At 35.7% G+C, this 17,884-nt stretch overlaps 2 protein-coding genes and 1 long non-coding RNA gene across 3 annotated transcripts; 1 reads left to right on the top strand and 2 right to left on the bottom strand.

The window, feature by feature from the left end:
* Positions 1–4,076: 4,076 nt before the first annotated feature.
* LOC132181640 (uncharacterized mitochondrial protein AtMg00810-like) lies at positions 4,077–5,117 on the top strand. Its single transcript, XM_059594890.1, has one exon. It carries the CDS (start codon positions 4,077–4,079, stop codon positions 5,115–5,117), a length of 1,041 nt encoding a protein of 346 aa, XP_059450873.1.
* An 883-nt stretch (positions 5,118–6,000) lies between these two features.
* LOC132183382 (uncharacterized) lies at positions 6,001–7,559 on the bottom strand. Its single transcript, XR_009440405.1, has 4 exons — positions 7,049–7,559; positions 6,771–6,876; positions 6,312–6,454; positions 6,001–6,112 (listed from the first exon to the last, which is right to left on the bottom strand). It is a non-coding gene; the product is annotated as an uncharacterized LOC132183382 (long non-coding RNA).
* A 522-nt stretch (positions 7,560–8,081) lies between these two features.
* On the bottom strand, positions 8,082–16,976 carry LOC132181641 (putative disease resistance protein RGA4). Its single transcript, XM_059594892.1, has 4 exons — positions 16,671–16,976; positions 12,464–13,864; positions 10,806–12,317; positions 8,082–8,183 (listed from the first exon to the last, which is right to left on the bottom strand). Exons 1-4 carry the CDS (start codon positions 16,974–16,976, stop codon positions 8,082–8,084), a joined length of 3,321 nt encoding a protein of 1,106 aa, XP_059450875.1.
* Positions 16,977–17,884: the final 908 nt, after the last annotated feature.

Raw genomic sequence — 17,884 nt, forward strand, 5'->3', positions numbered from 1 at the left:
TATCATTTCTCATTAAAGTGCTAACAACGTCTTCTTTGTGTGTGGCTAATCTCAAATGCTTCTCAAATATAATGTGATCTTCAATTTTTTCCAATTGCTAACTAGTTTCCCTGTCTCCTAATTACTTAATTCCCTCTAGCTAATTGCTTACTCTCTTAAATTTTCTCTAAATGCTTATTCTCATCAATTTTCTCTAAATTAATTTCTGAAATCGGTGAACATAATTCATGAGTAGGTGAAATAATTGTGGGGGTAGAAACAACACCCAAATTTTTTTAATTTGCTTCTTTTTATTGATAATTCTTAGATGGGAATGAATAAAAAGGAGTGCGTATAATTAAATTTAACATTCTCATTAATTTCATTCATATATTTTATAATAATCATTTCTAATTTTATTTCTTTTTAATTTCGAAAATATCCTAAAAAACCATTCCATTTGTTCATCAATTTCTTTTGATATAAATTCATTTTCTATAACATAATCTCCTGCAAAACCAACAACCCATTGTTGCAAAATTAGCAAAACTAACATCAACTGTGTGCGTGTGTGTGAATCTGACCAGGGTTCTGCTTTTAACCCAGATACAAGTTTCCTACCGGCCGGCTTCTCATGAAGAACACATTCACCAAAAGACAATGTTTTCAAAAATGCGGTGAAGGCACAACACACCTAGCTGTGAATGGCATGGGAGGAAATTTCTGATTTGCAGCAACCTTTTGAAGTGCATCAGTTACATCTTTGTTCTGCCAAAGAACCTATTGACGTTACTCTTTGTTTATTGCTCCAAGATATTTGCTTTTGACGTTATGTGAGTAGTTAATTGAATTTAATGTTATCTCTTTGTAACAGTTGTTATAGGATTCAATATCTCTTCGTAACAGTCATTATCTCTTTGTAACTGTACATTTAATTTGCTATTACCTCTTTGTAACAGCTGTAGGATTCAATTTTATTTAAGCTAATGAAAGCCCAATCAGATGGGTATGTGAGGAAATTATTTTCATCCATGTGTCAACTTTAACATGGTATCAGAGCATTAGGCAAGGATTTTTTTTTAGACATTTTTTTTCCTCAACTATTCGTATTTTTTTGTGCTCATTTTACAATGACTGAAGCACAACCTAAAGTAGTTTCTTCCTCTGAGAACAGTGATTCACAGGGATCAATCAATGATCCTCATTATGTTCATCACTCGGATAGTCCAACCATGGTGCTTGTTACACCTCTTCTATCTGGCGATAATTATGGCACATGGATTCGTGCTATCACTATGGCTTTGCGTGCCAAAAACAAATTGGGTTTTGTAGATGGCACCTTGATTAAGCCAGATTCACCTACTAATCTTCCTCAATGGGAGAGATGTAATGATCTTGTCTGTTCATGGATTCTCAATTCTGTTTGAAGTGAGATTCGTAGCAGTATTTTATATGCTGAGACTGAGAGGGAGATTTGGTCGGATCTTTCGGAGCGATTTTCTCAATCCAATGCACCACAAATTTATCAGTTGAAGCAGTCAATTTCTTTTCTCAAACAAAAGAACAATATGTCTGTTTCTGCATATTTTACAAAGCTCAAGTCACTATGGAATGAGCTCAATTCTCTTGTAAGTATTCAACCATGCACATGTGGACATGGGAGAACTATTGCAGAAAAATTGCAACAGGATAGGGCGATGGAATTTTTACAAGGCCTTCATGAACGATATGCTGCACTTCGTAGCCAAATACTTCTCATGGAACCTTTTCCTAGCACAACCAAAATTTATTCACTCGTTCGTCAAGAAGAAAAACAACAAGAGATACATTCTTCATTATCCTTAACTCCAGATGCTGCAGCTTTTACCACCAAGCCCACAAATCGTGGTGGCCAACTCAACCGTAAGCCACGCTACCATTGTGATCATTGTGGCCGTGACGGTCACACTGAAGATCGCTGCTTCAAGCTTGTTGGGTATCCTCCAAAGAAGACCGAGGCTCCTGCTAAAACCACTAAAGCTGAAGATTGTGTCATGGTGTCACCACCACCCATCACCCAAGAGCAGTACAACAAATTACTTGCTATGCTCTCTTCAGGTAGCATCAATTCTAGTGTTTCTCTAGCAGGTATAGCACTTATTGCACACTCTGCTTCGATGTGGATTATTGATACAGGGGCTACTAACCACATGTGCTACTCATTATCTTTGTTTTCCTCTTATAAACCCTGTCCAACTCCATCTTTTGTTCAACTTCCTGATGGGTCGAACGTACCCATACAACAAGTTAGATCGGACAATGGTTCTGAATTTCTTTCCAATGATATGCAAAAATATTTTTCAGAACGTGGCATAATCCATCAACGAAGTTGTGTCGGGACTCCGCAACAAAATGGTGTCGTTGAACGTAAGCATCGACACCTTCTTGAGGTTGCTCGAGCTCTTCGTTTTCAAGCGCACTTACCCTTACAATTTTGGGGTGAGTGCGTTCTCACTGCCACATATTTGATCAATAAAATGCCATCTTCTCATTTATCTGGAAAATCTCCACATGAAATTCTATTCCACTCAAAACCAAATTATTCTCATTTGCGTGTTTTTGGGAGTTTATGTTTTGCTCACAATCATAGCATTAAACATAAATTTGATCAACGAGGTAAACCTGGCATTTTTATTGGCTATCCTTATGCTCAAAAAGGTTACAAAATTTTTGATATAGCCACTAAAACCATTTTTACTTCTCGAGATGTCATATTTCATGAAGGAATTTTTCCATTTCGTGATTTATCTAAATTTACAACCTCATCTTCAGATGTTACTCCTTTACCTTTGAGTGATGATCCCAGTTTTGATTTTCCTATTGCCAAAAATGATGCAATCACTTCTCCTATTGAACAGTTGGATTTAGAACCACCTAGTGTGGAGCAAAATCCTATCACTCCTCCTACTAGTCCGCAAATTAATCGGCCTAGTCGCATTCGGCGTCCACCTTCTTACTTGGCTGATTATCAATGCTCCATTGCTACTCATGACCAGCTACCTTCTCCATCTGACTCTAAGTTGAAAGGTACACCTTACCTGCTCCATCAATATATTTCTCTTTCTAATTTTTCACTTGCACATAGAGGGTTTCTTTCTACTATTTGTTCAACAGATGAGCCTAGAACCTTTTCTCAAGCAGTGAAATCACCATTATGGTGGGAAGCTATGGAAAAAGAAATTGAAGCTCTTGAAAAAAATGATACTTGGAGCCTTACTTCTCTTCCACCCAACAAGAAACCCATAGGATGTAAATGGGTGTACAAAATTAAATACCAATCAGATGGAACAATTGAGCGTTATAAGGCCCGTTTGGTAGCCAAAGGTTTTACTCAAATTGAAGGATTAGATTACCATGAGACTTTCGCACCTGTTGCAAAATTGGTAACCGTTCGAACCTTGCTTTCTATTGCATCCATCAAGCAATGGTCTCTACATCAACTTGACATTAATAATGCCTTTTTACAAGGCGATCTTAACGAAGAGGTATATATGGTACTTCCACCTGGTTTTTGCCGAAAGGGGGAGACACGAATTTGTAAACTGAACAAATCTACCGCTGGGTTTGTGGGGGCGTATTGAGATATTTGAAGGTAAAATAGTTGTTTTAAATTAAATTAATGTATTATTTACTCTCCTAATTCTCATATGTTACATATTTATTTTGTAACTCTCCTAATTCTCATATGTTACATATTTATTATGTAACTCTCTCATGATTCTCATAAGTTACATATTGATTATGTAACTCTCCTAATTCTCATAGGTTACATATTGATTATGTAACTCTTCTAATTCTCATAAGTTATATATTGATTATGTACTTATTGTATTCTTGGCCTCATTCAACTATAAATAGGCCATTTTATTGTACAATTTCAATCAAGTAAAAGAAAGATGTAGCTAAGAAAAGGCTTTGACGTGTGGATGTAGGACATAGGCCGAACCACCTTAATCTGTATCTTTCTTCCTTGTTTTTTCTCTTTATATTTTTTAATATATTTCTATGGGTTGAAGCAAGCATCACGTTAGTGGTTTGCAAAATTTTCATCTACCATCATGCAAGCTGGTTTTTCTCAGTCTAAGACTGATTATTCATTATTTTTTAATCATAATGGCAATTCTTCTACTTTTGTCTTGGTCTATGTAGACGACATCATCATTACAGGAAACGATGATTTGGCTATCAACCAGCTCAAGCACTTTCTCGAGAAGAAATTCTTGATCAAAGATTTAGGCAAGCTTAAATATTTTCTTGGCATAGAGGTTGCCCGTTCGAAAAAGGGCATATTTCTTTCTCAAAAGAAATACATCTTAGACATTCTCAAGGATACTGGTTTGATTGGAGGACGTGTCTCTGATTTTCCTATGGAGCAACACTTGTATTTATCACCAGATGATGGTACTTTACTTCCTGACCCCACTCCTTATCGTCGATTGGTGGGACGTCTTATATACCTTACTGTCACAAGACCTGATATTAATTATTCAGTCAATATTCTTAGTCAGTTTATGCATTCTCCTCGAACGGCTCATATGGATGCTGCGCACCGTGTGGTTCGATATTTGAAGGGTTCTATTGGTAAGGGAATTTTTTTATCATCATCGAGTACTATTCATTTGCAAGGTTATTGTGATTCAGATTGGGCAGGGTGTCCTATTACTCGACGATCTACTACGGGCTTTTGCATTTTTATTGGTTCCAATCTTATTTCTTGGAAAACTAAGAAACAATCTACAGTTTCTCGGTCTTCTGCTGAAGCTGAATATCGAGCCATGGCCACTTTAACATGTGAACTTCAATGGTTAAAATATTTGTTGAATGATATGGGTATTTCTCATTCTTCTCCAATCACAATGTTTTGTGACAACCAAGCTGCCTTGCACATCGCCAACAATCCAGTTTTTCACGAACGCACCAAGCATATAGAAATAGATTGTCATTTCGTTCGGGAAAAGCTACAGTCCAAACTTATTGCTCCAAGATACATACCTGCATCTCATCAACTTGCAGATGTATTCACAAAGCCATTGGGTAAAGATGCATTTCATGGTTTAATTTGCAAGTTGGGTGTTATTTCCATACACGATCCAACTTGAGGGGGAGTATTGACGTTACTCTTTGTTTATTGCTCCAAGATATTTGCTTTTGACGTTATGTGAGTAGTTAATTGAATTTAATGTTATCTCTTTGTAACAGTTGTTATAGGATTCAATATCTCTTTGTAACAGTCATTATCTCTTTGTAACTGTACATTTAATTTGCTATTACCTCTTTGTAACAGCTGTAGGATTCAATTTTATTTAAGCTAATGAAAGCCCAATCAGATGGGTATGTGAGGAAATTATTTTCATCCATGTGTCAACTTTAACAGAACCAAGGTTGAGGGAGAAAATTTATAGAAGGAGAAGGTAGGAATTCACTTTTCCTAGTAAAACTACAGTAAAAATAATCACTAAATTTAGATTATAGAAATTAGAGAGAAAAGACGAGAAGAATGGCAGCCATATATAGCACTCTGTTTCCATCAGTTATTATGGACCTTAAAACTCCTGTGGACACACATTGAGTACTATATCTAACCAATCATACATCGATTGAACACAAAATGTGCACCTAACTCTGTTACAAAAAATAAAAGTGTAACTATCCATGCAAGTGCATATAAAAGCATCGAAGTTTAACAAGCCTGTAAGTTAGAGATGTATGAATGTACAGGCAATAAACAAGTCAGTAACAAGAATCAATAGCTTAGCCAGTTCTAGGCAACAGGCAAAGGAGAGAAGCAATATTATATTGATCACATGGGGTAAACTTGCCTATTGTCCAGGTCACCTACCACAAAATGGACTCACAGTAAAAAAAAAAAATAATAAAAAAAAAAATAAGTAGTATACTGCATCACAATATCATATTGATCATATTGAAATTGAAAATCAATATGAGCATTGCACTAACAAGAGGCACATAAACAGAGTGGTTGGCTAACATGATCTTCAATTCCGGTCAGCACAACAACCGATTTCACTTGAAGACAAGCAAGCATTCTCACTACCTTTTGGGATTAAAATGCTTTCAAGCAAGTGAAAGAAACCTGAAAATGCAAAATTCTTGTTAGGTGGCATTTAATGACAGCTAGGATTTTTGATCATGTCTTTTAAGTTCTAAATGCTGATAAAAGTTGCTCAACAAATTGTAGGCAGAATAGTATTTAAAAATTCAAAATAATATGGTTAATTGAATGTCCCCTTTCACAGGCTCAGCTCATTGTCATGCTTGCACCATTTACTCACCCGATCTTCCTCATCATGAAAGTGCTCTGTATAGCTTCCATTGTTTTGAGTACAAGTGAGGCTGACATATCCCAGAATATTGTAGAAATCCCCCATTGATTCTCACATCTACTTCATCAATTGATGATTTTTTACGCAAGTCTCTGCTGACCATCAAAAAACCAAATAAAAACTCAACAATAACTCAAAATTTTCCAATGAAAACAGTAAAACGGTAAAATCAATTGATCAACAATGACTCCAGTAACAATAATAATAAAAAGAATCTCTCTAAATATGCATTTGATTATGAGAATACTAAAAGTTATGCAAAAATTTTATTGAGTTTCTATGAAAATTTGGGATGGGTTTGACTTCCCTCCCTGGTCTATCATAAGTCTTTTATCTAATACCGATCATAGGCATTTAAACAGAGGATTTTTAAACACATAGAGAGAGTGAGAGAGGGAGAGAGTATACTTTTACGTCACTCTCTGCTGATTCTACATCAATGTTGAAATCAGCAATAATATTGATGATTTCTACCAGTAATCCAGGTCTATCAGCTGTCTCTATATAAAGTAAGCTGTAAATTGGAGAGAAAAATGCATAATAAGATGATAGATCAATGCACCCATTCTTTGCAAACAATTATCAAACTTCATTCAAAATATGACCTCCTCTTTGGTCCACAAGAGAAACATAAAAATGAAGAACAAATTATAAGCTAAAGGACAACTTAATCATAAGTAGCAAACCTCCTCTTAGATCCATCTTCCTTCACTTGTATCTGAGTTGCAATATCACATCAAGCCGCAGAACAAAGTCACAAACTTCAGTTCCACTTTGTAAAGTTACAAAAAAGCACATGAAATTGAAGTTGGTTGAGCTAACTAGATCATAGCCTTGAAAACTCTGATTCATCCTCAATGTATTACCATTTATACTCTCGATTGAATAAGCCTCACCCATAGCACCACATGGAAAAAGAGGAGAACATTTGATCAATAAACAGAGGACTAATCAATGGAGCCAAACATGAAACATCTGTTAGGAAATTAGACGCCACTAATTCCTCTTCAGGATCTTGGGATTCAACCTGTCAAGAAAAAACAACAACACACAAGTACGTTAAATAGTATTTTACCAAAGATACAGCTCGATACATTCCCAGGTAAGATTGGAGGAGTCACATCGGTCTCACTTAAAATCCAATCTTTCCTAGACAGAACATACACGTGTATTTTGATTAGTACTATAAACACGCACAAACATACACACACAAAAAAACAAGACAAGAATTATACGTGGTTCGGCCAATACTGCCTACATCCACAGAGCACACCAGATTTCACTATATCAATAGAATGAACAACAAAATGTGGATCAGCTGATCTCACTCACACAGTGTATCTCTCACACTCCTGAAAAATACACACTTTGTGTTTTGCCACTCTCAGAAAAAATACCACTCTATTTTTCTTGCTCTCTTGAAAGCTCTCTCTCACTTTCCTCACTTTCTTTTCTCTTCTCTTTGTAAGAAGCTCTTGCTTGTTTTTGGTGTAGAAAACAAATGAAAGGCCTTGGCCTTTTATAGCCGTATGAGCACAACTTCCTCCTACCCATATTAAATGGGCTTGCAGCATTTTTTCTTCTTCAAGAATTGATGACAACCACCATGAGGCTGCATTTGTTACTCTTCTTGGCTGCACCGATTTTGAGCTATCAAAATAGCCCACAAGCTTTGACAAAAATAAGCTTATTTTATCAAGGCTTCTAGAGGAAAGAAGACTAATGGAGAGAGGGAGAAACAAAGTGAGCCACTTTGTCAACAACATCCTCTGAAGAAGATGGGAAAACATGATCAAACTGTTGCTGCTCAAGCTGACAGACCTGCATTTTAAGTCAGTTTTTATCAAAATTATGTAACTATCACATACTCCATTCAAAATCACAAAGCCGTTCCCCTTTTTCTTGTTCATCAAATAACAGAGGAAGGCATAAAAATATAAATGGATTTCCATTACATATTATCTCATCAAGGGAAATAAGGTATCATGCATTCAAAGTATAAGAATAATTCAGAATATTTCTACACCAAATATTAGGCAATAATAGAATTTCGACACCAAACCCAGTAAGAACCTTGTCGTCAACACTTGTTGATGAGAATATTTCAAATTTTGTAATTTGTCACTAGTACTTTTTCACCACTTCCTATGTGCGAAAAAGCTTATTGCCTTAATATTAGGGACGACATATCAGCATCGACAATTTTTTATGTGGTCGCTGATATTAAATCCTTGTGTGACCTCAACAATGACAACAATTTGTCGTCGCTAATAAGTGAATATATGAGACGACTTTTGTGCCATTGTTGATAATATAGTCACTAAATAACATTTTTCTTGTAGTGATGACGTAACAATTCACATGCATTCAAGCTTTGATGTATCAATCTCACTTGTTGCCGCTTGCCATTTTTCTGATGGGTGAGAAAGAACAGCACAATAAGGTTTCCAATTACCAATTATATATGTTCACTTCCAAAAATTTAACTCATCATTTCAAGTGAGCATTCACTGTAGTTGTAGGTTCCAAATGATAAAAATTTCAAGTACTTTTTGTTATAGAATATTTTCTTTTCCTGGTCCTAACTTTTCTCACTAACCAAATGGATAATAACTCATAATATTCAAACCCTAGTTGTGCACGTCTAGATTTAAATATCTGTTAGGAAATTAATCCTATTTCCCAAGACCCGTGATATGCGAAAAATAAAAAGAATGCAGAATAACAAAGATTAGGCAATCACACACGACATAAAGATTTAAGTGGTTCAGCTTAACAAGCCTACATCCACTGGCGGAGACGACCCGGAGAAAATTCTCTATCAAAAGATGGAATACAAAAATAGTAGAAAGAAAATCACTCGGATCCCAAAGCCCCAATACACCCAAATCTCACTTTCACACAAGAAAGATTATTTCCAAAATAGAATACAAAAGACAGATGTACAAACTTTTCTTTTCCTGGAACGGATGACGGCTGATCTCTATTTTCTTCTCTCACTCTGCAGCACCCTTTTTCTTCTAATCACTTGTTTTTGGCTCCTCCAAAAACCACCAAGAAGAAAACACCTTTGCTGCCCTTGTGCCTCCTCTCAAATTCTCTCTTTTTTCTCCTCCCTTTGGTGCTTCACGTTTTTTGCACACACAAATTCACCTTGTGCTTTGTTCCTTATATAGAAGCTTAATTCTCCTTTTACATGTTAGTCTAGGACTTCTATTATAAGTCAAACAAGGAGTCCAATTACACATAGGAGAAGGACTCCAAAACCCACATGTAAAGGAGCAAACCGGTTGAACCAAGAACCTCTCCTACTTGAAGAAGGAGACAAACCACTGGGTCCCACCATGACTTTTAATTCAAGTCATACTTAACAATATCAAGATCGTGCTTCTAATCCAAACAAAGCTATCAAACACATTTTAAAATTCATATAGAAATCCGGAAAAATACCCAAACGACAGTTGAGGGGGCACCACTTCCAAAAAGAAAGCTTCATTTTAAAGCTCCCTTTTGCTTATTTTTTTCATCTCAAATTCCCGACTTCTCAACTTAATGCATAGCTGCAGATTGAAGAATTTTCGAATTGGATCCAAATCTTAAATCCATGTATGTCAGTGCTGCTTCAATTGTTTCTGCAATGAAATCTGATAAATCAGAAATTATCCAAAATCATAAATCAGAAATGCTTTAATTGCTTCAACTGTTTTTGCATGTGAAATAAGGAAGAAGAAATAGCATTTGAAATCTTAACATTGGCATACGTATCACTAATACAATTCCACCATCAAATAAAAGAGAGAAACTCAATTATACGAAGTCTCTTGTTTGTCTTTGTTTTCTTAGAAATAAGTGGGTATAACCAGTCAAATCAAGTATATTTGAAGAAACGAGTTTGTCTTATCCAAATAGATTGTAGACATATCCATATGATTCCCACAACCCATTTCATGAATTGCTGCTTTCAATCAAAAAAACCAAATAATAAATTCAACAATAACCCAAAAATTTCCAATGAAAATAATAAAAATGTAAATTTTATCTGTTCGTTCAACAAAATCTACATCCTAACATAGTAATGCAAATTTGGGATGGGATTGACTTCCCTCATCTATTAATTATAAGTCTTTTACCTAATACATGATGCTACCATTTGTAGAATTTAAATTTCAAATGGAAACAAAAAAAAATGTTGAAAAATTAAAAGAAGAAAACAATACTGGAAATGCCATTGAAGTGAAAGATAGGAACAAAATGCTGTAAATGTTAGAGCTTTGCACAAATTTGATTGTCTGCAAGGTCTCAAGAAGCGTCTTTACGTAAAACCTTTAATTCTTCCTGCATGTGAAATCAAATAAGATATATATCAAATGCCTGACAGCGTAAAATAAAGAGGAACAACAAACAATAAGAAAAAAATTATTGTCTAATTGGTGACTTAAAAACCTCAACATATTGGCGAGTTTGGCTTGCTATCCATTCTTTAAGATGACCATCGCCGCCATTATGAAAGTTTGGGACGTGAGCAATCTTTGGCCAATCCTCTCCCGTTCCTTGTACACATCTTACCTCCAAGCGATGACACTCTGCAATCCTTAAACGACGTAGCGAGGTGAGGCGGCGCATACCTTCGGGTAGTGATGTTAAATTCGGACAATTTACGACTTCAAGCTCCTGAAGTGAAGTGAGATCGCCTATCCACTCTGGTAAAGACACCAAACTAGGGCAATACATAATTTGAAGCCCTTGCAGAGTGGTAACATCTTTAAGCTTTCTTGGGAGAGAAACCAAATTTAGAACACCTACAATAGATAGATGACCAAATCTTGTAGGTCCAAGGCCATGTGCGCCATCTTCATTATCATTGCTAATAAGTTCTTTGCAGCCAAGAATAGACAGATTTTCAAGTGAGGTGAGATGCTGAAAGAGTGGAGACAAGGATATTTGCATTTTAGAACAATTCCAAATCTTCAGGGTCTCAAGAGAAGTGAGGTTTTGCAGCCACTCTAGTGGCAGATATTCAACTTCCTCTAATTCCACAAGATAAAGATACTTCAATTTGGAGAGATCGGAAAAGGGAGAGGAAGAGGAGGGTGTTGTTTTGGTCCCTAGTGCTAGGGACATCATAGGGCAATTCTTGATATATAAAAGAGAAAGGGAAGGAAATGAAGGGAATAATGGAAGATGATGCTCTACTGTTACTGTTTCTCTTGTCTTTCGCCATCCCCTCATCTTTGGCAAATCATGAAGCGTGAGAATTTTGAGGGGAGAAGAGGACATGTCACTACCATCATTGCTTATGTACTCCAGCTCACTTAAGTTAGTAAGAAGAAGACGCTTCAGAAAAGGGAAACGGTGGAATGGTGGGATATGTTGAAGCCATTTACAATTCGATATTTGAATAAAAGTCAAATTTGAGGGCAAGGACACCCAACTAGATAACGCCACACCTGCATACCCAGATATAGTTAATGATTTCAAATTTAGGTGTGGCTGAAGGTTTTGCAACAGTTGTTCATCATTTGCAATTGCCTTATCACTTCCATCACCAGATTCTGGGTTCCACTCTAATATCAGACTTTGAAGCTGTCGCTTCCTCTCCAAGTTTGCAGCCTCTGCTTCTGATGGAGAAGATCTCGAGTGCTCTAAACCCTTGATCCTTAATAATCCTCTCAACTCATCTAAACCATCCAGATCCCCTAGCCCACCCTTTGGCTTGGAGAGACAACTTTTTTTCTTCCCTAAAATGTATAGCGGCAATGTTTGGAGAGCAATCAATTTTCCCAGTCCATGAGGCATATGAGTCAAGCTATTACACCCATTTAGCCCAAGATGCCTAAGGCTAATTAAGTTTCTAGTGTCTTTTGGCAATTCTTTAAGCCCACAACAAAAGTCAAGTCTTAGTGTTTGCAAATTCTGCAATTTAGTCATAGAAGCGGGGAGTAGTTTGATATCTTCCTAGATAGATCTAGAAATCTTAAATGGTCTAACTTGCTAATGGAATTCGGCACTTTTTGAATACTCGACCGACTCAAATTCAAAGCACGCAAGCATTTAAAACTTGAAATAAGTGTATTAGAGACTGGCTTATTCCACTTAAGTACCGCAATGTTCACATTAAGCTCATCATCAAGTCCTGGAAGTATTGGAATTTGTAGAAGAAGTGTTCTCATTTTGTAAGCCTTGGGCAAAAGAGCAGGAATATTCAGTAATGAATCTGAAGAATGAAATGCCACATGACGAGTTCTTTCAACTATTTTTTCTCCATCTTGATATAAAATTGTGCACTCCTCACCTGCTACTGACTGTGCAAGATCGTGAATAAGGTCATGCATTTTGCACGTATCTATTTCACCAACTATATCTCTTTGTACATCTTGGAAAAATGACCTCCAAAGCAAATCCGTAAAATACTCGCGACCAATATCTTCAAGACGTCTGTTTCCATATGATGAATGAAGAAAGCCTTGAGCCGCCCATAGATGAATCAACACCTCCATTTCAATTCCATAACCTTTTGGAAACAACGAACAAAATGCAAAACATTGCTTTAAGTGTGACGGTAAATGATCATAACTCAACTTAAGTATTGGGAAAATGTCATTTTCTTGTTCAGTTATTTTGTAAAGTTCAAGGTTTTTAAAGTACAACCAATCAGTTTCTGAATTTTTGAAGTATAATAGACTCCCAATGCACCTTAAAGCAAGAGGAACTTGTGCACACTTTTGTACGATATCCCTTCCAATTTCTACTAGCTTGGGATTCTTTGGCTCTTCCCCGTCTTTAAATGCCATTCTCTTAAATAAATTCCAAGAATTGCTTTCAGATAGACCTCCCAAAAAATACGGTGACATTGTGCCTGTAATCTCTGCAACTCTTTTGCTACGTGTAGTAATCAAAACTTTGCTTCCCTTCAGGCCACCCGATAACAGTGTTTCCAAGTTCAGCCATGTACTGCGATTCCCGCTCCATACATCATCTAAAACAAGTAAGTATAGCTTGCCATCAATTTCTGCTCGAAGCTGACTTTGTAACAAATCCATCTCGAGGCTTTCAGGTCTCTTTTTAGTTGCAGATTCTATGAGCTTTGCAACAATAGTTTTCACATCAAAAGGATGAGAAACGCACACCCAGAGTCTTAGCTCAAAATGTCTTTTGACTTCATCATCATTGAACACATACTGTGCAAGTGTGGTCTTACCTATTCCACCAATCCCAACTATGGGAATGACAGAAAGGTTCTCTTCTACATTAGAATCCAATAACAACTCACTAACTGCCTTCTTTTCACCATCTCTCCCAATGACTTGTTCCTCACGAACAAAAGAGTGTGTGTCTTCTCTTTTCCTATGCTCAAACTCATGTGTCACTATAAGGCGCTCAGTGAAGCCAAATTTGATCTTATCATCTGCAATTTCATCCAGTCTCGCCCTAACTGCCTTGATCCTATGACCCATTTTAATGCCATATACAAGCTGGTTCGATTTGGAAAAGAAGATCCGTACCTATAATACCCTCAAATATTTAGTATGGTCCAATTCGAAAAGTTAAAACATTTTTTGGACTATGTGTATAATTAAGGATAATATGAACGTCATGTTTGTAATTGTTGTAAGTTTAGGTTAGGTTTTTTTTTTTTTTTGGTTGTTTCATTTACAACTACCCATTCGAATTCGTTTATTGTGCCAGTTTTAGAATTCCCCCACCGTTCAATAGTTGGTTTAACATTATAATGGGGGCAGGCAATTTATGTGACTTTTTCATACTCCATTTGCTCCTGGAAAGATGTCGCAACTTAATTAAATGTACATTTTAGCATATGTTTTTTTTTTTTTTTTTGGTAGCAACATATGGTTAGTGCTCTTACAAATGAGACTGTTTTAGGTAGGACTCCATTTATAGCAGCGGTAAGGATAAAGAAAACAAACAAAAGAAGAGAATATAAAAGCATCTATATATGTCAAAATGATATATGAAAACATGGTTGCTGTAACACCCCCATATTTGACTTAAGTTAGTATGAGCTTTGGCCCAATGTCTTGGGCTTAGATATGTGAACCAATATCATTGGCCCTAGTGAACTTAATATAAATTGGATCAAAGCCCCTAAAATAGATTATAATTGATAATTAATTTCTTAACCTAATGGTCTAATCCATGGCATAGTCTTATCCCTAATGATGGACATAATTTATTGTTTCATTCATAATTTTGTAAGATGATAGTTTTTAACCAAAAACTTATTTAAGTCTATTGTACAAGTTTAAAAGTCACGTTTATAATGATGTTCATTTATAATGATGCCCATAGTGATTATTGGTGTGAATAGTGTCTTTTAAAATGAGTCATGAACATAGATTTTTAGGCTAAATCATAAACTTTTAAAGCCAAAAATCTCTTTTAAATGACTCCTGTGAGTGGTAAAACACTTCTAAACATTAACCCTTAAAGTGGTGTTAAAACTATATCAAGAAAACAAGTAATTTCTCATATATGGCATCAAGAAGGGCTTTGAGTTAAATCTGGAAACTTTCGGTTCATGGCATGTTTAGGTGGGTATTTGATCCAAATTTCATTAAGTGAAATACCTTGTATGTGTTTTGGGCTAATGGGCCAAGTGGCCAAGTGTAGTGCTATAGTTTAGATCCATTTAGTGAGCTGTGGGCCTTATTTGGTTAGCCTAGTCAGGAGGAGGTTCAAATGAGTCATTTCTGCGCTAAGCCCACATAAAGACAATTTTTTGATTTTTGGAAGAAATTAGGGAATTCCAAAATTAACCCTACTTTGATTTATTTATTCAAAAGTTATGAAAATATTAATAGAATGAGTTAGACTAGAATATGATACATTTTAAGGAAGAATAAAGCTTGATATTCGGACCAAGGTTCCAAAAAAAAAATATATATATATATATATATATATAAAGAAAGTAATTCTAGTGTTAACAGGCACTTTAACTTATTTCTAGAAAGAAAACATCGTTAATAATAGAAGGAAGGCCAGAAGAGTTAAGTAAGTTAGGAACAACTTCTAGTCAGGATTTACGTGCTTAGTGAGGGCCAGCTTTGAGCCTTAGGCGGATTGGGCGACCACCTAAGGCCCCCAATTCATAAATATTAATGAAGATTTTTTTCATAAAAAAATATTTAAGGCCTTAATTACCGTCAATATTATTTAATTAAAGCCCCAAAATATGGTAAATAAGTAATTGAGAAAGACATTAATATCGTTTGTTTCTCTTAAAATCTCCAACATTCCATTCCATTCTTGAAACAAATATTATAATAATTGATAGCATTAAGGGTTAAATACGATTTTTCCCCTAAAAACTCAACACATGTATATATACTTAACTAAAAATAAAATAATTAAAAATACTCTAACTTTGCTGAACCTTATTGTTTAGGTTTTAATAGTTGTTGCCATGGTAACTTGTACTCTTTGCCACTTCTAAATGCATTTCAATTTATGTGATTAATGCTCTTATGAATGTGTTTAGCTTTCTTCTTCTTCTATGTCACTCTGTGATTCCACATTTCCATCAAAAGTTTTTTGCTTTGATTCATTCAATCAGCAAATATTGTTGACTCATTTGTTATGATAATTGTTTTCTGCTTCTGGTAACGAATTTGATTTGTAATGTTGAAGAAAAAGAGAAAAAGAAAACAATTATGGAAGGGTCTGATTGTTTTGGGCCTCAGGGCTCCAAGAAATCTAAAACTTTGGTAAGAAGATACCATTTTTTCCAGGGAAGATACCAGAGGAGATGGGGAGATTGTTCATTAATTTAGTCGAAAAGAAGGGTATTCATGGTTATTATTGCATAGCCTTTTGGGGAAATTATTGCATTCTTTTTTTAATTAAAAGAAGGTAGGGCAGAGAAACTAATTGTGACTATCCTACCTAGATGAGAATTCAAGGCAGTCCAACTGAGCTATAGCATATATAGCCCAGCACCACCAGGGCATCAATAAAAATTTAAGGCAACTAATACTAATTAGGCATATGTGGGGATTCTCTATTGCATAGATTCGAATCCAAGTCTTAGTACATGTCCTGACCATTTGATCGAATTTTCTTGGACCATTGAACCACCACCATTGATATATGGTTTCTTAAGTTATATATGTTATAACACACTTATTATGCTAAGACCTTATGCTTATGAAAATTATTATTTTTCTCAGGACATATAAATATTTTTATGTCAAAATGATTATACGTGAATATGGTTGTAGATATATAAATAATTGTATGCTATATATATATGAACAGATGTTATGGTGCACATTTTTGGAATTGGGTTGTTACCTGTTTTGCCATCTTCTTATCCCGTGTCATCACTTGTTGCCGTAAAAGTTGAGTGGAGTAGTCATCTAGCAAGTCGTCGGCGTCGTACATGGCATCCTTTAGCTTTTCAAGCCAATCTCTCACTTCATGGCTGCGGGCCTGCTTCTCCTCCGCATCCAAAAGTACATTTTTTATAGTGGAAACCGTCTTCCCCAGCTTTTGAAGCTCATCTTTGAAACCCCAGAGCAGTCCAAGCTCTTGGAGAGCAGGAGAGCCCAAACTCTTAATCATACCCTCAGCAGTTTTGAAGAGAACTCCTTCAGCCATCTCTTGTTGGTTAATGGAGTGATGCTAAAATGCCGCTTTTGATTCAACGAGAGCCGAGAGGTGTTGAGCTTAGAATTGAGGAAGATATATAGGTGTGGCCATGTGCATTTTCTCTCATATTTTAGAACCTTCAAGAGTTCTTCAAGTAGAGGTTAAGCACAAAAAGAAAAAGTAAAAAGGAAGGTTAAAGTATCAAGAAGTATGGGATCACAGCATATATATAGCTTCTTCATCAGAATTGCGTTTGTCTCATATTTAAGTTATTAAATCTTAACTTTTTAAGCAAACAACATACTAAAATCTTTGCTTTCACTTGCATTTTTTTCCTGTTGGTGTCTGGCATCCAATACCTCTCCTCCTGGTTCTTACTATAATCCCTGTGGCATCCAATACCTTTTATTTCCTTGGCATCCAATGCCTCTTATGATCCTTATACCTCCGGTGGTGTCAGGAATCTAATGCTTGTGGCGCCATCGCCACCATCCCTTTCCAAAATTGTTGAGCAGAAAGAAAAGAAATAAATTAAGTAACTCAAACCGAAAACTTCACTTATAATTCCTCATTTTTCATTAGGTTCGCAATCATAACTTTAAATATTGTCCTCTCAAAAAGTGAAAAGACAAAAATACCCTTGCAATATAACTAACTATATATTTTTCAGTTTAAATGAGGGATCATATTCTGTCCATTTCCCTGATAAGCCGTTTGATTTAATGCTGAATTTTAATGAGATGGTATTGTAAAATTTTGAAAGATTATGACCCTAAATTGACACATTTTGAAGTTTAAGAATATAATTGTAAAAGTGATAAAAAAGTAGACGTCATAGTGAAGTTTTTCCCTGCACATCACTTAACTTGGTCAATCGGCTTTCACGCATCCTTTTTTTGTTGTGGTAGTTTTCTAGC

Source organism: Corylus avellana, chromosome ca5 (assembly GCF_901000735.1).
Source record: "Corylus avellana chromosome ca5, CavTom2PMs-1.0".
NCBI lineage: Eukaryota > Viridiplantae > Streptophyta > Magnoliopsida > Fagales > Betulaceae > Corylus > Corylus avellana.

Coding starts and splice junctions, on each gene's coding strand:
- LOC132181640 (XM_059594890.1), top strand. CDS start 4,077: ATGCAAGCTGGTTTTTCTCAGTCTAAGACTGATTATTCATTATTTTTT.
- LOC132181641 (XM_059594892.1), bottom strand. CDS start 16,976: ATGGCTGAAGGAGTTCTCTTCAAAACTGCTGAGGGTATGATTAAGAGT. Junction 13,865..16,670: donor ATAAGAAGATGGCAAAACAG/GTAACAACCCAA, acceptor AGGGTATTATAG/GTACGGATCTTCTTTTCCAA. Junction 8,184..10,805: donor AAACTCGCCAATATGTTGAG/GTTTTTAAGTCA, acceptor CTTAAAATGCAG/GTCTGTCAGCTTGAGCAGCA.